The sequence below is a fragment of the Syngnathus acus genome, chromosome 14 (genome assembly GCF_901709675.1).
Source record: "Syngnathus acus chromosome 14, fSynAcu1.2, whole genome shotgun sequence".
In the NCBI taxonomy this organism is placed as follows: Eukaryota; Metazoa; Chordata; class Actinopteri; order Syngnathiformes; family Syngnathidae; genus Syngnathus; species Syngnathus acus.
Genome location: NC_051099.1, coordinates 8,912,217 through 8,932,181, shown reverse-complemented (window position 1 = coordinate 8,932,181; position 19,965 = coordinate 8,912,217). Strand labels below are relative to the sequence as shown.

At 47.2% G+C, this 19,965-nt stretch overlaps 4 protein-coding genes and 1 long non-coding RNA gene across 17 annotated transcripts in view; 3 read left to right on the top strand and 2 right to left on the bottom strand.

The window, feature by feature from the left end:
• The window catches only part of LOC119133952, a 92,908-nt gene that overhangs the window by 33,162 nt on the left and 39,781 nt on the right, over nucleotides 1–19,965 (top strand). The window lies entirely within an intron of this gene.
• Nucleotides 212–3,703, top strand: LOC119133962 (rho-related GTP-binding protein RhoG-like). 4 transcript variants are annotated; one of them, XM_037270330.1, is made up of 5 exons: nucleotides 212–423; nucleotides 1,834–1,889; nucleotides 2,441–2,583; nucleotides 2,957–3,127; nucleotides 3,192–3,691. In XM_037270330.1, exons 3-5 carry the CDS (start codon nucleotides 2,455–2,457, stop codon nucleotides 3,465–3,467), a joined length of 576 nt encoding a protein of 191 aa, XP_037126225.1. In that variant the 5' UTR covers nucleotides 212–423; nucleotides 1,834–1,889; nucleotides 2,441–2,454; the 3' UTR covers nucleotides 3,468–3,691. The 4 variants fall into 4 exon arrangements, with proteins under 4 accessions (XP_037126225.1, XP_037126226.1, XP_037126223.1 ...); XM_037270328.1 differs by having other exon boundaries at nucleotides 216–423; nucleotides 1,834–1,892; nucleotides 2,443–2,583; nucleotides 3,192–3,703; XM_037270329.1 differs by lacking the exon at nucleotides 212–423 and adding an exon at nucleotides 954–1,765 and having other exon boundaries at nucleotides 1,834–1,892; nucleotides 2,443–2,583.
• LOC119133953 (post-GPI attachment to proteins factor 2-like) lies at nucleotides 2,987–7,352 on the bottom strand. Of its 6 annotated transcripts, XR_005100221.1 has the most exons (10): nucleotides 7,028–7,350; nucleotides 6,386–6,554; nucleotides 6,058–6,307; nucleotides 5,646–5,752; nucleotides 5,460–5,568; nucleotides 5,213–5,293; nucleotides 3,578–4,744; nucleotides 3,354–3,463; nucleotides 3,171–3,275; nucleotides 2,987–3,093 (listed from the first exon to the last, which is right to left on the bottom strand). XR_005100221.1 is itself a non-coding variant. In XM_037270309.1 (8 exons), exons 2-8 carry the CDS (start codon nucleotides 6,610–6,612, stop codon nucleotides 4,647–4,649), a joined length of 762 nt encoding a protein of 253 aa, XP_037126204.1. In that variant the 5' UTR covers nucleotides 6,613–6,672; nucleotides 7,043–7,352; the 3' UTR covers nucleotides 3,559–4,646. The 6 variants fall into 6 exon arrangements, 4 of the variants coding, with proteins under 4 accessions (XP_037126204.1, XP_037126200.1, XP_037126201.1 ...); XR_005100220.1 differs by having other exon boundaries at nucleotides 3,171–3,463; XM_037270309.1 differs by lacking the exons at nucleotides 2,987–3,093; nucleotides 3,171–3,275; nucleotides 3,354–3,463 and adding an exon at nucleotides 6,588–6,672 and having other exon boundaries at nucleotides 3,559–4,744; nucleotides 6,386–6,477; nucleotides 7,043–7,352.
• Nucleotides 9,246–15,840, top strand: timd4 (T cell immunoglobulin and mucin domain containing 4). Of its 5 annotated transcripts, XM_037270290.1 has the most exons (8): nucleotides 9,246–9,366; nucleotides 9,636–9,814; nucleotides 9,883–10,045; nucleotides 10,175–10,270; nucleotides 10,436–10,518; nucleotides 10,863–10,974; nucleotides 15,305–15,338; nucleotides 15,594–15,840. In XM_037270290.1, the coding sequence occupies exons 1-8, from the start codon at nucleotides 9,273–9,275 to the stop codon at nucleotides 15,676–15,678; spliced, it is 846 nt and encodes a 281-aa protein (XP_037126185.1). In that variant the 5' UTR covers nucleotides 9,246–9,272; the 3' UTR covers nucleotides 15,679–15,840. The 5 variants fall into 5 exon arrangements, 4 of the variants coding, with proteins under 4 accessions (XP_037126185.1, XP_037126182.1, XP_037126181.1 ...); XR_005100218.1 differs by having other exon boundaries at nucleotides 9,883–10,270; nucleotides 10,863–11,004; nucleotides 15,191–15,338; XM_037270287.1 differs by having other exon boundaries at nucleotides 9,639–9,814; nucleotides 9,883–10,270.
• On the bottom strand, nucleotides 9,814–16,964 carry LOC119133974. The gene is made up of 3 exons (XR_005100230.1): nucleotides 16,256–16,964; nucleotides 10,133–10,189; nucleotides 9,814–9,999 (listed from the first exon to the last, which is right to left on the bottom strand). It is a non-coding gene; the product is annotated as an uncharacterized LOC119133974 (long non-coding RNA).

Here is a 19,965-nt window from a genome sequence, read left to right as displayed (position 1 = left end):
CATATATTGACACAAAAAATGTACAGATGAGAGGGTGACCGTACTTCGCCGATTTCACTAATCGCGGGTGGTTTTTGGAACCAATTATCCGCGATAAACGAGGGATTACTGTATTGCGTGTTACACAGGCGCCCTCTAGTGACACACAAAAGAATCAATAGCTGAGTAAAGTCCAGTTGCATTTCTTCCAAACTGTTTTCAAACACTAAGTGACAACGGACTCGAGTCCCAAAGTGGTCTGCTCAAGTTCGCCACCAGAGAAAAGAATAGCAGTCCACACGCAGACACAACACGGAGCGAACAACAGTAAACTTCCTCTTCCTGCCGCTGCTTTCACGCTCCACCCGTCCACACTCACGCAACCATCCGAGCAAGTCGGAGTGAGGGGAAAGAGCGGGTATAATCGGACACGACTTCGGACGGGTGAGAAGCCTTTTCATTCTGCGTGTGCCTCTCATGTCATGACATTGACAGCAGAGGCAAACGTTAACTTGACAGTTTGATATGATCCTTAGGCAGCTCGACTCAAATGAAGATGATCATGACACAATATTGCGCACTTCGTCGTTTGCCCTGGCCACACAAGAGAAATGAGGAACAGTCAAGCGGCAAACATGTCAAATAGATTCAAGCGCGATTTCGCCCAAAAACAAATTCTCAATTCCAGTCTCATTGAAACATTCACGCAACTATATATGGCACTTTCATCTCGCAGTTTTATCATTTACATTGAATACTATCATGTTGATCCATGAAATGTTTTGATGGTAGCCTGATTTTGCAAAAATTTGTATATATACGTATATATATATTTTTTAACAATTGCTCAACAAACACTTGGTCACGTTTCATTCTGGATGCTGCCGCGACTGCTGTTGGAAGTAGTAACAAACCCTTCCAACTTCATTTTCAGCGCGCGCGCATACACACACACACATTAGTTCCTCTCTTGTTGGAGGGTTTATGAGTGGCACGATTCTTAGCGAGATGACTGTAATCTGTCATCTTTGGCACACTCACGGATTTCGGTTGGAATGTGAAGTCAGTTGAAAAGCATGTGAAAGAAGCGTTGAGAATATTGTCCATTTCTAGTGCGGTTTCACGACACATGATTACTTAGCACGTCAAGATCAAACCAAAGAAACTTCCCACGCGTGACATATCTATTTGCGAACTTGCTCAGCGGTCACTTGGAGCTGCAGCACTTGACTGATATTCGCCCTTCTTTCTCTCAAGTTCACAATACTTCCCCTTTCCTCTGTTCAACCATTTGTCAGGCCTGTTTACTGCTTGCTGTTTTGAAGCCAATCTGCTGTTAGTAGGTCGCCATGTTCTATGCAAATCTTTGCGGAAACTTTGTTCCTCTGCAGGGGCCATTTCAGTAATTCCAAACGTGCGTTCTCGGTTTCAACACGAGAGCGCCACAAGTTTTTTGCTTCAGAAAAGGTTCCTTCTTTTGGGGTTTAACGTTTGGTTTCAACATGACATTTCGACACCTTTCTTCCACTGTCCGCTGCGCGTCTTGACGCCGCGTTGTCCATAGGTCGATGAGCGCACCCTGGGATCGGCTGGCCACCGGTGACGAGGGCGGGGTCACATCCCTGGAGTCTGGACTGAACCGCATTCTCATACTTTGTATTTCATTCTATGGCGCCGCGGTCACTGGAATAACATGATCACTTTTTCTGCACGGCAACTATGCGGAGACCCAAGCGCGAGGATCGCGATACTATTTCCAACAAACATGTGTTACTTGTATCTCAAGGTACCACTATATTAGCTTTTTTGAATCATAACTTTTTTTCATTGACTGACAAACTCATCTTTTCTCAGGAGTGAGACGATGGGACATGAGTCTCTGGACAATTAATTGAATGCAAACAGGCTGAAAGGTAAAGTACGTCTTAAGGGTCTAAATTGTTAACTTGTAATTCTCGACTTTTGGAGCTAGGGCCTCCACTCATCTGGTTTTTCAAATGTCTGTACTTGAATGCGGCTTTCTAGACCAGGGGTGGGCAAACTTTTTGAGCTCGCGAGCTACTTTTGAAATGACCAAGTCACAAAGATCTACCCACAAAAATGTTTTGTTATCTATTTAAATATATATATATATTGTGTATATATGTATTGTGAAAAAAAAAGTCCTACTCCCATTCCCTATGAAAGTGATACTTCTTACTATGGCCAGCTGCCCCACTCATTTTTATACCCTTTATTAAGTTTAAGAGAAAAAACAGGGTTCTGACAATTGGAGGGAACTCGCGAGCTAGCGTGTTTGCGTTGTGTTGTGAGCGCCGTTGTTTGTACACGCGTCAAGTGCGAGAAAAAAAAAAAAAATAATATCACGCGATCGACCGGTCGATTGCGATCGACGTATTGCGCACCCCTGTTCTAGACAATAGAAAACCAAACCGGAGTGGGGCTCCCGTGTGTGTGTTGCAGATTGGTGCGATCATGCAGACAGTCAAGTGCGTGGTGGTGGGCGATGGCGCCGTGGGGAAGACCTGCCTCCTCATCTCCTACACCACTGGAGCCTTTCCCAAAGAGTACATCCCCACCGTTTTTGACAACTACAGCAGCCAGGTGCTTCAATGTCACAGATGGATAGAAATGTCTCGCCAGGATTCCAGCGGCTTCACAGCACTCGCGGCTCAAGCTGAATACCAAAGCAAACATAAAAAAGAGAATGATACGTTTCGTTATGTTTGAAAAACATTACCTTAAGGAATGCCCGCTAGCTTATCAAGGAAACCGCCATTGACATGCTAAAAGTTAGCATTGAGAGTCACTGTTTGAAAACTAGACGCCGGATCGTTGAGCACAAACACTGGAGCAAGATGTGTTATTTACATCCCGTTGAGTTTTAATAAAGAGCAATTTCCTGAGTGTTTTTTTTTCTGAAAGAAATGAAACTTAAAGCACCACTGTACTCACTGTGTACTGGCGGTGCATTCAGGTGACAGTGGATGGCAGGATCATCAGCCTAAACCTGTGGGACACGGCGGGCCAGGAGGAGTACGACCGCCTGAGGACGTTGTCTTACCCGCAGACCAACGTCTTCATCATTTGCTTCTCCATCTCAAGCCCAGCCTCCTATGAGAATGTCAAACACAAATGGCACCCCGAGGTGAGGAGTCCCGTCCGTCATGATTGGAAGCTCTTGCTTTTACCTCGTCTCGCCCCTTCCTCAGGTGTCACACCACTGTCCTGGCGTGCCCGTCCTCCTGGTGGGCACCAAGAGCGACCTCCGAAACGACACCGACACCCAGAGGAAGCTGAAGGAGCAGGATCAGGCGCCAGTCACTCATCACCAGGGTGTCACGCTGGCTCGCCAGATCCAAGCCGTGCGCTACCTGGAGTGCTCCGCCCTCAACCAGGACGGCATCAAGGATGTGTTCGCTGAGGCCGTCAGGGCCTTCCTCAACCCAGAGCCTGCCGTCACCAAGAAGCTTTGTGCGCTGCTCTGAGAACAAAACCAAGAAAAAAAAACAGGGCTCAGTCGAGCTTGAGAGTTGATTTGATCTTTTAAAAATTGGATTTCTTTTTTTTTTTTTTTTAAAAGGGGGATCTTACTCACCTCCAGTGATGGGATCAGAACTGTCTAAAAGCGGCTTTTTGATTCTAAGTTCCAGGTGGGGAGGTTGAAAAGAAGTTTACAACAGTAAAGCCCCCATTGAAAAAAATGGCGAGAAAAAAAAAAAAATCGACCACAAAGCGGGTGAAAAATGTGAAGAAAATGTCATCCAAGTCTAAATGAAGTTTAAATGAAATGTTCTTGGTGCCACATCAAATAGAATCTCTCGGATTGGGCAAAAATCAGAAGCTATCCGGCAGAGGCCGTCGGAGAGTGGAGACGGCGTGAATTCTCCTCCGTCCTTCATGGCGGCAACTCCTCAGCGCTTCCTCTTCCTGACTGCAGACTCTTTCTTCACCTTGCTCACGAGGCGTCGTTAGCGGAAGTTACGACCTGCCATACTAATCAGGCTGAGAATGCCCCTGATAATAAATGTTGATTTGATCATCACGCAGGGTCTCCGTCCCTCTTTAAGGTTCACAATAAATCCCAAAAGCAATTGCGGAGCTGTGTGAAATGAGTAAAAGATGTTTTCCAAAGGTGAGGGTCGCGGGCGTGCCAGAGCCTGTACATGTAAAATATGCAACCGATTGCTACAAATGGGGAAGTCAACAGCAAACTTGAAAAGCATGATTTCTTTTTTTTTTTTTTTACTGATATGGGAATATCATTTTCATCAAACATACAGATTAAAAAATGCTTTTAATACGGTGTACCTCTCTGGTCTGCCGCTACCTTCAAAACTTTGCCTGCTCTTCTCTTCTCCCTTTGCGACAAAAGCATCCATGAAATGGAATGTGGATATCATTTGCTGTTCTTTTTGGACAGATCTACAAACAAGCGCTGCCCATTTCTCACCTGCCTCTTTCCAGGTCTTGCACCCTGCGTGTCCCTCGTCTCTCCATCCTGCTCTCTCCGTGCAACTATCTCCTTCTTTAACAAGTATTTCAATGTTTCGTAAGGGAGTCGTTAAAAACCTTCAAAAGAAGACATCAAACAAACGAGGCCTCCAAATGTCCTACACTAGAAGCTGCCCGTCCATGTGTGGTGGGCCGAAGCAGATTTTAAAGGTTCAATAAACGTTCTTGCTTGTCATGGTCTCCTGATTGTTCTCACCTGTTTCCTCTTGCCTTCTCTCGTTTTCCTCTCCCTCTATCCGTATCTTGCCCTCTGAGGCAATACAAAGCCATGGAGAGTCAACAACAACAAGAAGACAACAAAGAAGCAAAGTCATTATCGTGTCCTCATTGGTGCGAGGATGAGTTAGACCCACATTTAGCTCGCGCTGTTGCTGCAATGAAAAGCACCTTGGTAGCATGAACACAGACCGCGTATAAAAACACAGCCGAGCTTGGCATGAAATACTTCATAGTGTCATTATATATCGTATCAGATTCACTGGGCAACATCCTTAATTTTCAGTTGGCTAGGGCTAGCTATTAGCGCCTCAGCTTATCCGCACCGTCACTGCGAACGCCTCCTTGGCTAATTTTAAGTCAAAATTGTTGCTATACATGTCAACTAAACTAAAGACGCAACTTGCGATGATATTTTTGGGTGTGCAGTTGTAAAGTGGGTCCCATAGTTGTCAGTATCGTTTGTCTTCGGGCAGCACGGTCACCATTACAGATTCTTTACCAAAGTCCAAGATCGACGTAGTGTGGAAGGCCATGTTGGAGAACACCACCAGGTACTCGAAGAGAGCAAACAGCGTGTAGACTGGGGACAGCAGAGGACGCGGCGTCACACAATGACAAGATGTCACGATTGCTCGCTTTCTGCCGCGCTAGGCTTTGAAAAGTGACGTTTGCCAATATTGCGCGACAGCACCGTCAAACATACAAGTTTGGCCCACGTATTGAAAAGCCAGAGTGGCTAGGCTCACCTCCGGCCTCGCAGTGCTTGTTGTGGCGTCTGAAGAAGTAGGCGGCAGCCACACAGCAGCCCAAGTTGCAGAGGAGAAGGTGCACCTTCCACTTGTACGAAATCATCTCCTGGCAAAGAAACAACTACTTGGCTCATCGCCAAAGCATGGAAGAAGGGCGCCGCTTCCCCTTAGAGGAAAACGTACCTGTTTGTTCACACAGTGACTCTTGATCACGTACCACAACCTGCACGAGATCAGCATGTAGAGTTGTGAGCTCACAATGAACGTGAGGAAGCCCCCTTTGTGAACAGCTGCAGAGAGAAAATCCAGACATAATGCACACACATTGTGTATGTGTGTGTGTGGGGGAGGGGGGGTCTCATCAGGAATTCGCCAGTCCCAAAGAAGTCAGAAAAGTCGCGACAAAAGCTGCGCTTTTCGATCCTGCTCCGAGGCTGTAAGCGGAAGAAGTGCATAACACCGGGGATGCATTTTGAACAACGGGAGTTAAAAACAAAAAATCATTAATCATCCTGTTAATCGAGCACCTTCAGGCCTTTTCGCACTGAATTTAAGCCATTTATCGTGCGTGTGTGCTAAAAGGTATTTTGCTCACTGTAGATCTCTGTGGACGCCACATAGGTGAGCAGCAGGAGGGCGCAGTTTTCAGTCAGGTTGCACGCCAGCGCCAGCCAGCTCAGGAGCAGCTCTGGAAGCTTGGTGGCGAAACGGCCGCGGTAGAAATTGAAATAGGTGGCGGCCAACAGGAAGCGCGGCGCCGAATGCATTCCAATGCAGAAGCGCCAGATGTAGAGCTCCGGCACACGACTGATGGCGGCGCTGATCGATGGGAGGTAGTTGGACACCTGAAACGAGTCAACGGTTAACAGTTCGGGAAAACTCAGCACACAACGGGACCGGTGGTGGCTTTGGCGGGGACTTACATGACAATGTGTGTAGTTGGCATCTTCAAAGTGGTATACGATAGAAATGAAGAGGGACACAATGAGGCCCGTCACAGGAAGAAGAAGCATCCCTGTGACAAAGATGGTGAAGGGAAGTTGGAAGAGGGGGCGATCCCGGTCCACGCTGTTGTATGGCAGGTGGAGCATCCTGGATAGTGGAAGAAGACAGAAAGCGGCTCACGTTTTATGGGCACTCTCACACTCATTCAACCCCCAGTTCGGGCTCTGCTCTTGCACCGGACGTCACTGTAGTCAGGGCTCGACCCCTAGTCAGCATAAAAATGGCACAGCGCATATTCCTATGTTCTCTTTTGACCACCACGTCCCTCTCATATCTACAACATACATTTTCTTTAGTGTTTTTTAACTAACTTCATATGATTACACTGCCTTCAAATGTATTTTTTTGTACATAGAATAAGCGTTAATTGAAGTCGACAAGGCCACAAGAGCAAACTGTTAAATGACATCAGTGTTCGTCGTTCTTTACATGGCTAATCCGGTCATCTGTGTAATGAGCTACAATAATTTGGTCATCGTGTGACATAATGCACCTTTCCGTGACGTGACTAGCTGTGGTCTCGCATCACTACAGAGCGTCAAAAAAAACCACACACACACATTGAAATGTCAAACCTTTACTGCTCTCCTGGCTTGTTTTCTCAGGTCATTCCACCGCGTTTAGCCCCCGACCGAAAGCCCTGTTAGCTCTGGTTAGCTCTGCAGCTAACGTGGCTTCGAAGAAGAGCTATCTCCTATACGAAATGTAGTTGTAACATCCAATTTAAAATAGCATTCACTACATTTTTGGACGCCTGCTCAGCTGTTGTGGCTACTTGACTATCAATGAATAGTTCAACACTATTCCGCTACCGGGTGTCGAAAGTTACGATTCCAAACAGTGTCACTAAGAATCAATTCCGGGTTGAAGAAGTAATACAAGCAAAGTAACGGAAGTATTGAACTCCTTTCACAATAAACACACCTTAACTATTAAAAGTTCCAAAACGCTTTACAATAGAATAGATGCATGACACTGCACGGAAAACAGTTTAAAATGGTACAGCTTTTGGAAAAAAATAAGAAGTCAATTAGAGCCGTCAAAACTGGAGGCCGTTAGCGAGACCTAAAACTTTCAAACTACCGTATTTTCCGCCCTAAAAGGCGCACCTAAAAACCTAAAATTTTCTCAAAAGCCGACAGTGCGCCTTATAGGCCAGTGCGCCTTATATATGGATCAACTGATGAATTTGTTGATCCATACTGGTTGTACACAGTGCTCTGCCAAAATGTTTCAGTACGTTTTAGTACGACTAGTAAATAACAAGGTCGCATCGCTTCCCAGCATTACGGCAACTGTAGTCAGGGGGCGTCACCGAATAGCTGTTGTACCCGCGAGGCTATTTCATGTCAAAATAGGCTGCTCTGTTAATGTTTCGAGTAAATCTACGGATCGATATGGAAGGGAAACATAGGTAAGTAGTACCAATGCGTTAGATCGAACTTTAGTCAGTTCCGATCATTTTATAGGAGATCGTTTGAGAAACGCGATTGTTTACACTTTGCTGAGGCTCATGGGAGATTGCGAGCTGAGGCTCGTGAGACTTTGCGGATGGCTAATGCTATTGCGATAGCTGCTATACGTACCAGGCTATTTCATGTCAAAATAGGCTGCTCTGTTAATGTTTCGAGTAAATCTACGGATCGATATGGAAGGGAAACATAGGTAAGTAGTACCAATGCGTTAGATCGAACTTTAGTCAGTTCCGATCATTTTATAGGAGATAGTTTGAGAAACGCGATTGTTTACACTTCGCTGAGGCTCATGGGAGATTGCGAGCTGAGGCTCGTGAGACTTTGCGGATGGCTAATGCTATTGCGATAGCTGCTATACGTACCAGGCTATTTCATGTCAAAATAGGCTGCTCTGTTAATGTTTCGAGTAAATCTACGGATCGATATGGAAGGGAAACATAGGTAAGTAGTACCAATGCGTTAGATCGAACTTTAGTCAGTTCCGATCATTTTATAGGAGATCGTTTGAGAAACGCGATTGTTTACAGAGGGCTCTTTGGTTATTGGCTAGTGGATGCATACCGCAACCCTAGTCAACCTCAGTTTGATGCAGTATAGCTTCTATTTTATGCGCCTTATAATCCGGTGCGCCTTATATATGGACAAAGTTTTAAAATGGGCCGTTCATTGAAGGTGCGCCTTATAACCCGGTGCGCCTTTTAGGGCGGAAAATACGGTACTTTGTTCCCAGGTTACATGACCACCTTTCTAAAATCTTGCATTCCCCAAAAAAATCATCTGTAGTCGTCGTCATTTAGTTCATCACATCAAAATGCCTCTGCGTTATTCAAGAAAGAAAAGTGAAAGGGGGATATTTGACACGAATAATGGAGTAGTTTGTGACATCGCCACACAATTGACCATTGGGTGTCAGTGTATGTGAGAGAGCGAGCGAAACAAAGTCCTTTAGTATGCCTGATTTCCTTCCATCAATTCCTTCACTTCTTGTTTTCCTTCATCAACAGTACAGTACAACCAAAATTTGTTTGATTCTGGTTGGAGGGAAATAAAATTATAACAATGAGGAAATATACTTTTAACCTTCAATCACTTGTTGCCATCCCACTATATTTTTTGGATAAATAAGACAAACGTAATCACCCAAACAGAACCCGAAAATGCGCAAAATATAATTGCCATTTTCTAACCATAAATCTGCGAGTGCAAAACACACAGCTAACATTCAGCACGAATCAATGAAGTCTTTATGATTGTAACACACAACCGCCCACACACACGCACTCACACGCTCAGAGCTCTGTCATTGGGTCAGTGTAAGAGTGGTCTGACAATGAGCACACAGTCAAACACCATGATGACCTTCACGTCGCCTCGCCACGGTCTAACTCCTCAGACCTTTGTCACCGTGTTCCTCCTTCTCTCAGGTGAGATGTCGAAATCACGAGATTCATCGCTGTCGACATCAACAAAGGCATGAAATGATAAGATTTGAAGAAACTCTTTGTCTCCATGGCATCGGGACGTCATTGGGGCAGGAACTTTTTTTTTGCATGCATAGCAGCAGAGCAGTGGTCAGTGCGCTTGGGACAAGCGCTTTAGAAAATGGATGGCTGGATGTTTTCATCCATCAGTCAATATCCGAAGAGTAATCCGGCAGCGTATTGTCTCCTAAATTCACGTTTGCATCTCACAGCAGGTGCCATTGTTCCCATTTGCTGTTACAAAGTAAGCGAAGGCGGCGTGGCCTCACTGTCCTGCCAGTATTCGGTGAAGCGATTCGGCCTGAGTCGGGTGTGCTGGGGCCGGGGCTGCGGAACCCTCTGGTGCAGCAACACCCTAATCCAGACCGACGAGAACGGTGTCATCTCCAAGGTGAAGGCCTGAGGCACTTTTACATGGAGCCCGGCGGTATCGTCAAAGCGCTTGTGACCCCGCCGCAGGCGGATGAGCGCTACCGGCTGACGGGAGACATCCTGGAAGGACAAATGGACTTGGACATCGCTGATGTGAGGCGGAGCGACAGCGGGCCATACTGCTGCAGGGTGGACATTGACGGGCTGTTCAATGACAAGAAGGTGATCATGAACCTGCGGGTGGTCAAAGGTGCGTTGCTCAAACGCATCAGTTCGCTCATTTATTTCAAGCAGCAGGAAGACACAGAAAACATGCAGGACCCCGGGACCGCTTTACCTGCAGCGCTGTCTTGCTTTGTTTGGTTTTTATCGCTGTCAGCTTCAATCAACAGTCCTACAACAACAAGCGCAACAACAACAACAACAACAACAAGCACAACAATACAAGTCACAGAGGCGTCGACGACTTCTGGAGGTCAGACAATCCTCAACGACACATCTTGCAAAATAATAATAGGGATAGTACAAAACCTTGCGGGACACCAAAGTGGATTTTGATGGAATCAGTCCAATTGGCAGTTCATCGTTGAAATAAGTGTCTTGATCTATTTGATAACTCTTAATCGCTTTGTCTTGGCAGTTAATGGGAACACGCTGCCTCTGTCGCCTCAGCTAGACCTTGTCAAGGGGAACTCGACAAAGCTGCACTCCACCACAATCACTGTGAGTAACATGACATATTGCGTTTTGAAAACCAATACGAAGCATTCTTTCGAACAGAAACGGTGGATAAGTCAAACAGGTCGGCTAAGATTGTTAGACCAAGGAATTTGTTCCAAACACAAAACTAGCTTTCTAAAATTGATCAGTAGCTAGCTAAGATACTTTGCAGCCAGTTAACCCAAATAGATACGGAAAGTAGTTTTTCCCAAAAGTAACTTGCTCCGGCAGATAAAGCACACAGCCAGTTAGGAAAATGTGTTAGCTTAACTCGAGCTAAGTTAAGTAGCTAAGCTAAGGCTAAGATGGACCTGAGTAGCTTACAAGTCAAACTCGTTGTCTTTCAGGCGGTCAAGCCCGCTGCGTCACTCTCCCTTCACATCAACGTTCCTGTCCTGTCGCTCTCCCTCAGCGTGCTGACAACGCTGGCGGCCATTTTTTTGTGCCTGGCCTTCAAGCGTACGTCTTCGTCCTCATCGCCGGCATGAATACCGTTGTTTTCCATGTATAATGCGCCCCCATGTATAATACGCACCCTAAAAATGGCATGTCGATGCTGGAAAAAAGCCTGTACCCATGTATAATACGCACCCAAATTTTGACTCCTACTTAAATCCGTAAACGTAAAATTATTTCAGAAAAAAGATCATCTTTGGGAACAACCGGATGTTATTCTGGCGGTCAGTATCACTGCGCATGCGCTAGCAAACTCGATAGCGGAGAAATGTTTCGGATTTGTGTAGGGTACATTGTGACAGCAAACGAGCAGGTGATCGAGCAAGCGTCTGATACGAGAGCATTGTGTTCGTATGGAGCGTGTTTGAAGTGAACAGCAGAGACGAAAGGAACAAGGCAAAGTGTTGTGAAATAAAATATTACCTGTAATACGCATTTAGGTTTAGAACTGAACTCTCGCTCTTTAGTATATAGCTGACGTGTCTTGCGCATCCGTTCTGCGCATCTGTAATGGCGGCCTCCGTATGATATCCGGTTTGCGATGGAGATTAAAAAACAAACAATATTTGACAATAACACACCATCAAGGATTGCACTATCGCATCAAACGATGTGTCGTCAATTATGAATTTTACTGACTAAGTGTGTTGGGCAGGATGGCTGAATGCGATGCGCGATTGACAACAAACAAGAAGAAAGGTGATTTCAAGTTTTATTTCGAGGGAGATTTTCTTCAACAAAAAAAAAAGAAAAAAAGAAATGTACGCATGTATAATGCGCACCCCAGATTTTAGGACAATAAATTAGTTAACCCCTCCGTGAGTCGTCACCTTATCGTGGTGGAGGGGTTTGCGTGCCCCTATGATCCTAGGAGCCATGTTGTCTGGGGCTTCATGCCCCTGGTAGGGTCACCCATGGCAAACGGGTCCTAGGTGAGGGGCCAGACAAAGCACGGCTCATCAGCCCCTTATGATGAAAAAAATTAATGGATCACGTTTTCCCTCGCCCGGACGCGGGTCACCGGGGCCCCCCTCTGGAGCCAGGCCTGGAGGCGGGGCTCGAAGGCGAGCGTCTGGTGGCCGGGCCTTCGCCCATGGGGCCCGGCCGGGCTCAGCCCGAAAAGGAAACGTGGGTCCCCCTTCCCATGGGCTCACCACCTGTGGGAGGGGCCAAAGGGGTCGGGTGCATTGCAAGCTGGGCGGCGGCCAAAGGCAGGGACCTTGGCGGTCTGATCCCCGGCTGCAGAAGCTGGCTCTTGGGACATGGAATGTCACCTCTCTGGCTGGAAAGGAGCCCGAGCTGGTGTGCGAGGCAGAAAAGTTCCGACTAGATATAGTCGGACTTGCCTCCACGCACAGTTTGGGTTCCGGTACAAGCCCTCTCGAGAGGGGCTGGACTCTCTTCCACTCTGGAGTTGCCCACGGTGAGAGGCGTCGAGCAGGTGTGGGTATACTTATTGCCCCCCGGCTGGGCGCCTGCACATTGGGGTTCACCCCGGTGAACGAGAGGGTAGCCTCCCTCCGCCTTCGGGTGGGGGGACGGGTCCTGACTGTTGTTTGTGTCTATGCACCAAACGGCAGCTCAGAGTACCCACCCTTCTTGGAGTCCCTGGAGGAAGTGCTGGAGAGCGCTCCTTCTGGGGACTCCGTCGTTCTACTGGGTGACTTCAATGCTCACGTGGGCAATGACAGTGAGACCTGGAAGGGCGTGATTGGGAGGAACGGCCCCCCCGATCTGAACCCGAGCGGTGTTCTATTGTTGGACTTCTGTGCTCGACACGGATTTTCAATAATGAACACCATGTTCAAACATAAGGGTGTCCATGTGTACACTTGGCACCAGGACACCCTAGGCCGCAGTTCGATGATCGACTTTGTAGTCGTGTCATCGGATTTGCGGCCGCATGTTTTGGACACTCGGGCGAAGAGAGGGGCGGAGCTGTCAACTGATCACCACCTGGTGGTGGGTTGGCTCCGATGGTGGGGGAAGATGCCGGTCCGACCTGGCAGACCCAAACGTTCTGTGAGGGTCTGCTGGGAACGTCTGGCGGAATCCCCTGTCATAAGAGCTTCAACTCCCACCTCCGGCAGAGCTTTTCCCACGTCCCAGGGGAGGCGGGGGACATTGAGTCCGAGTGGACCTTGTTCCGCGCCTCCATTGTTGAGGCGGCCGACCGGAGCTGTGGCCGTAAGGTCATTGGTGCCTGTCGTGGCGGCAATCCCCGAACCCGCTGGTGGACACCGGCGGTAAGGGATGCCGTCAAGCTGAAGAAGGAGTCCTATCGGGCCGTTTTGGCCTGCGGGACTCCGGAGGCAGCTGACAGGTACCGGGTGGCCAAGCGGAACGCGGCTTCGGCGGTTGCTGAGGCAAAAACCCGGGCGTGGGAGGAGTTCGGCGAGGCCATGGAGAATGACTTCCGGACGGCTTCGAGGAAATTCTGGTCCACCATCCGGCGTCTCAGGAGGGGGAAGCAGTGCAACGTCAACACTGTTTACAGTGGAGATGGCGTGCTGCTGACCTCGACTCGGGACGTCGTGTGTCGGTGGGGAGAATACTTCGAAAACCTCCTCAATTCCACCGACACGCCTTCCATTGTGGAAGCAGGGCCTGGGGACTCTGAGGCGGACTCTCCAATCTCTGGGGTTGAAGTCACTGAGGTAGTTAAAAAACTCCTCGGTGGCAAGGCCCCGGGGGTGGATGAGATCCGCCCGGATTTCTTAAGGGCTCTGGATGTTGTGGGGCTGTCATGGCTGACACGTCTCTACAGCATCGCGTGGACATCGGGGACAGTGCCTCTGGATTGGCAGACTGGGGTGGTGGTTCCCCTCTTTAAGAAGGGGGACCGGAGGGTGTGTTCCAATTACAGGGGAATTACACTCCTCAGCCTCCCTGGTAAGGTCTATTCAGGGGTGCTGGAGAGGAGGGTCCGTCGGGAGGTCGAACCTCGGATTCAGGAGGAACAGTGTGGCTTTCGTCCTGGCCGTGGAACAGTGGACCAGCTCTTCACCCTCAACAGGATCCTCGAGGGTGCATGGGAGTTCGCCCAACCAGTCCACATGTGTTTTGTGGACTTGGAGAAGGCGTTCGACCGTGTCCCTCGGGAGGTTCTGTGGGGGGTGCTTCGGGAGTACGGGGTACCGAGCCAACTGATAAGGGCGGTTCGGTCCCTGTATCACCGATGCCAGAGTGTGGTCCGCATTTCCGGCAGTAAGTCGGATTCGTTCCCAGTGAGGGTTGGACTCCGCCAAGGCTGCCCTTTGTCACCGATTCTGTTCATAATTTTTATGGACAGAATTTCTAGGTGCAGCCGAGGCGTTGAGGGTGTCCGGTTTGGGGACCTCAGCATCGCGTCTCTGCTTTTTGCAGACGACGTTGTGCTGTTGGCTTCTTCAGGCCGTGATCTCCAGCTCTCACTGGAGCGGTTCGCAGCCGAGTGTGAAGCGGTCGGGATGAGGGTCAGCACCTCCAAATCCGAGTCCATGGTCCTCGATCGGAAAAGGGTGGAATGCCCTCTCCGGATCGGGGATGAGATCCTGCCCCAAGTGGAGGAGTTTAAGTATCTTGGGGTCTTGTTCACGAGTGAGGGGAGGATGGAGCGTGAGATCGACAGGCGGATCGGTGCAGCGTCGGCAGTAATGCGGACTCTGTACCGGTCCGTCGTGGTAAAGAGAGAGCTGAGCCAAAAGGCAAAGCTCTCAATTTACCGGTCGATTTACGCTCCTACCCTCACCTATGGTCACGAGCTATGGGTCGTGACCGAAAGAACGAGATCCCGGATACAAGCGGCCGAAATGAGTTTTCTCCGCAGGATGTCCGGGCTCTCCCTTAGAGATAGGGTGAGAAGTTCGGTCATCCGGGAGAGACTCGGAGTAGAGTCGCTACTCCTCCACGTTGAGAGGAGCCAGATGAGGTGGCTCGGGCATCTCATCAGGATGCCTCCTGGACGCCTCCCTGGGGAGGTGTTCCGGGCATGTCCCACCGGTAGGAGACCCCGGGGACGACCCAGGACGCGCTGGAGAGACTATGTCTCTCGGCTGGCCTGGGAACGCCTTGGGATCCCCCGGGATGAGCTAGATGAAGTAGCTGGGGAGAGGGAAGTCTGGGAGTCCCTCCTGAAGCTGCTGCCCCCGCGACCCGACCCCGGATAAGCGGAAGAAGATGGATGGATGGATGGATGGAAATTTGTTAAATTTTGCGCATTATACATGGAAAAAAACGGTATGAAGTCTGTCAACTGGAATGTTGTCGTTGTCAATCACTCTCACACTCTTTCTTTCTCACACACTCTCTCTTGCACTCTCTCTCTCTCACTCTCTCTCGCTTTCTCGTACAGGTGGTTCTTCCGGGGCGGTGTTAAGGCGCGGCTGGTGAGCACGTCGTTCTTTTCAAACTCTCTCTATTCAACTGAGTATTTTCAAGGCCAAATATCTTGACGAGAGCCTTTTCACGTATTGGGAATAGCAGATTAATCCTGTTTGCTACGGGTATTCCCGCAAGCCATCATCTGCTCAAATGAGGCCGCCGTTTAAGGGTTTTGATTCATTTTGGTCGAAAATGAAAATTGGCCACAAACGGAAAGTAGTTTGAAGAGACCTTGATCATGGTATAATTCTCTCTTCCAGTTTTTCAAGCGAGGAACCACCTCACATCATCTACGAGATCAGGTTGAGAAGAGCAGTTCAAGAAAATATCTACACTCTTGACTAGATTCGACCACGTCAGGTCAACTGGACTGAAATTCAACAACAACTTTCTCCATCGTGTTTTGACGATCTGATTTATGACTTTTTCTTCTTTTTCTTTTTAATTGCGTCGACCAAATGATGTGTTCTTGTTCTTAAACTGTGAATAAAGGTACTTTTGCTGAGATGCTGCTGGTTTTAAATTCGACATCAGGTTTGAAAAAGATGAGAACGATAGATTCATGTTTCGAGGATGCAACTTGCTCAACAACTTTAGCACTACAAATAATTTTTTTAAAAGGACATTTTAGAGAAACCTACAAGGCATGATCATCATGAGTGACGATGGTTCACATTTGTTCAGCTTGTGTGCTCAGCGTCTTCATTAAGATGACAGCCTGCAGTTCATTGCCTTCAAGTCCGGAACTCGGTGTGTGTGTTTCGTGTATATTGTCGTTCGCCTCAGGAGGACAAACTTCAATGCACGTCACCTCCTCACATACACACAGAAATTAGTTTTCTATCTGGGAAAATATAGACTCGCTATTCCAGATGGAGTGCGTTTGCGTGAGTGGTGCCAATTCTTTTCAGTAAAAACATACATCAGTGATGTTTGAATGGATCTTTCTTCCCCGCTTCTCTTGTAGAACTGTGTAGAGGACGGCCAATTTTGCCCCAAACTCCAAAGTGACTGTTGAGGGGAAACACCCCGCGGGCGCAAGAGTCGCGTGTCTCCAAATGGACAACTGGCTTTTAGATGCAAGTCAAATAAAGCTCCCGACAGTGTCAACGTCATCAAACCTCTTTAGATGAACTCCAGGTTTGTGCCGAATCGTCATTCACGAGCATCTCTCCATGGCTTCGGCACTCAAGTGGACGCTGTCGGCTCGTAAGTAGAGTCTACAACAGCGCCGTAGTCATGTTACGAGTCGTTCAAGAAAATGCATGCTTTTGTCTTTCAGTCATCATCATAGCTTGTCACACCAAACAGCCAACCATTCTAGGGTGTTCTGATTCACATTCAGCAAATCAGCGTTGTTCAGGCTGCATGATAAGGGGCACGCTCGGAGGATATGCTCAATGGTCTGGGCGCCCTCGCCACACTCACATGACTGATCCGTCCCCAGGCCCCATCTGACCATATTATCACCTGTCCTACATACTCCTGATCTTGCCCTATTAAGGGCACACCAGCTGCGTCTAGGGAGGTGTGCCCCATCAGCAATTTCTTCGGTGGGGTCTTGAACATCACTGTTGGGGGTATTCCTTTGTTCAGATTCCTTCCATTGGTCCACTCTATACTCACTCTATTTGTCTTTCAGTGCTGGCCATCACACTCTTCATGGCAGGTAAACGCAACCTCGACAAAGTGGCCTTTGAATACTTTGATGACAATTTTTTATCCTGATCTAATTTGGTTTTGGCCTTACAGTCAATCGGTTGCACTTCTAAAATGAGTTATGTCTGTTTGGTCACCAGTAGGAAAGCATCACTTTGTTAGCAACTGACGTCCCAAAAAAAGTAATCATACGGGCAGCCTCATGAAAGCAATAGTGAATGGCCTTACTTTTGTAATCCCAATATTGTTGCTTGTTGCCATTTGCTTGTGTGCAGTCAGCCTGGACTCTTCTTTATCCTCCTCCTCATCTTCTCTGGAGGAATCGCATGGAGAATCTGGAGGAGAAAATAAAGAATTGAGAGGAGAAAATGAAAACAAATCCGAATGAGGAGAAACTGAAGAAGGAGGAGAAAAGGAAGGATCCGGAGGAGGAAACCAAGGAGCCGAAGGAGAAGATGATAAAGAATCGAATGGAGGAGAAACCAAAGGGGCTGAGAATGAAAACAAAGCAACGTCCGTGCTAGCCAATATTTGTTGAATCTGTCTCTTAAATCTTTACTCGCAAGTTAGCGATCCTCAGTGATGACTGAAATGAGGCAAGTCAAGCAAGCAAGGTGTTTTGGGCAGCTCTGACGACACCTGCCACGCTAACACCTGCCTCACCGCAGTCATCTGTGACGGCCAGACGCGCGTCATCAACTGTCGTAAGTCATGTTATATGTAATATGACTTGTAATGTGTCCAAATAATATGTCCAATCATCCCGTATTCCGTAACGCGCCTTCTTCCCTGCGCAGCTGCTCCTCAGACAATCATAGTACTTTTGGCCATTTACGGGCGTCGGGGTAAGACGTTTTGCTGGTCGGCAGAGATGGAGGACGCCAATCAGAACCTGAACTGCAGCACCTCTGTCACAAGTCTCGTAGCTAACAGGCAAGAACGTGTTCTGTGTGGCACGAAGATGACTTTCTCAAATTCTCAACATTTGGCTTTCATTTGTAGATGCGAAGAGAGGTCCGTGTGTGACATCCCCTTATTTAACAGCACTCTGCCTGAAGACCCTTGCCAAGGCACAGAAAAGTACACATGGATTGGGTACCGATGTGGCTGACCGGTGAATAAGATTACATCCGGCGCATGCAGCGGCAGCGGTATGTTTGAATAGTATTGTTGAAAGAGAAACAATAAAAAAGAGGCCTTGCAGAACACCGTTTTCAAATAGCTTACGTTTTCAAGTCTCTGAGTAGAACGGATAGCGTCTTTTTTTCCCACGAATTATTAGCTTTTGTAACTCATAAAGCCTCTCATAGTTAAAGGACTCTCACAGTTGGTGTTAAATTGAATGAATCTTGTTGTCTCTGACATGACTGCATTCGACACTGAGACATTTAACCATCTAGTCTTTTGCTCCATTTTTGTGTTTTACAGAATCTGCATGAATGAGTTTTCTCTTGATCTAAAATTTTAACTTACACTGTAAATCTATTAAGAACAACCGATTGTGTGAATAGAAACTAAAGGGCTTAGAAGTGATTAATTTTAATACAAGCGTTGTCTCACTTTTGATTTTGGTGGGTTCAGTTCACATCTCAATAATGGTCATGACCATGGAAATTTAAACCAATACCAATAATCGATAATTTGGGGGCATACGACAGCCAATGACCGATGAGAAAATGATAATGTATAGATATTTGCACCTGCACCTGATTTTGTGTGAAGAGACCATTGTAAAAATCACAAAAAAAGTATTAACTCCGTATAATTTTATTATAAATACATTTCCTACTACAATACTAACTCCAGAACCATTGTTTAGAGCAAAAAGGTTTGAATTTATTAATATTTCTGCTCTAATGCTGACAATCAGCAACTAATTCTGGGTTGTCCAATGAAGTTATAAAAAGACAACATAGAAAGTTAGGCCTCAACATTTCGGATTAATTTAACATAGTATAACAGGAAACATTGTAACAAGTGTATTCGCATATTTTGGCCTTTTGGGCCACGATGGCTGCCTTGCACTACTCCACTTGCACTCCTCCTCCTGTACTTTTCCGCTATTATACTGACTGTCTGCTGTATGCACATTTGCACCATTTCCACCAAGTTGCTCTTATTTATTCATTGCTCTTATTTATTCATTATGTGCCTTCTTACTTTTACTTTTTGTATTGTTTACTTGAATGTGTGATATGTCTTGTCACCGTGGGACAGTAGGAAACGCAATTTCGATCTCTTTGTATGTCTTGACATGTGAAGAAATTGAAAATACAGCAGACTTTGACTTTGATTTAGCTGATTCACACACACAAAAAAAAGCATACACCGGATAATTTTGTCATCAATTACTTTCGCCCTTGGGTCTTTTCTGTCAAACATTTGCCTCTTATCAAACGCCCCCTCAATTGTCATCAATCCGGTAGATTTGCGTTTACCATGCGCACCGCTAGTTTTTGGTTTAGCACTACAGGCAACTTTGTATTGAGGCCACAAATCACGATGGCAACTTTTAACGTGACTTATCTTATTGGTTGTATTGAAGCTCATAGTCTTTTCCGTCCTCGTGCAATTCCTGCAGAAGACGCAGTGCAAATTGCAAGTGAATTGTCTTCATCTGTATTGTCTTCATCTGACATGGAGAGAAAAGCCCACTCCGGCGAATGCCATGCCATATTGTTTCATTGATCTAGAGCAGACCTGGGCAAAATACGGCCCGCGGGCCACATCCGGCCCTTTGTGCGTCCCTGTCCGGCCCGCATGAGGCCAATCGTAAATTACCGTTTTTTTCCATGTATAATGCGCAAAATGTAACTAATTTATTGTCCTAAAATCTGGGGTGCGCATTATACATGGGTACAATTTATTTTATTTTATTTTTTTTATCCGGATATCATACGGAGGCCGCCATTACAGATGCGCTTTCTTCTCTGCTGTTCACTTCAAACACGCTCCATACGAACACAATGCTCT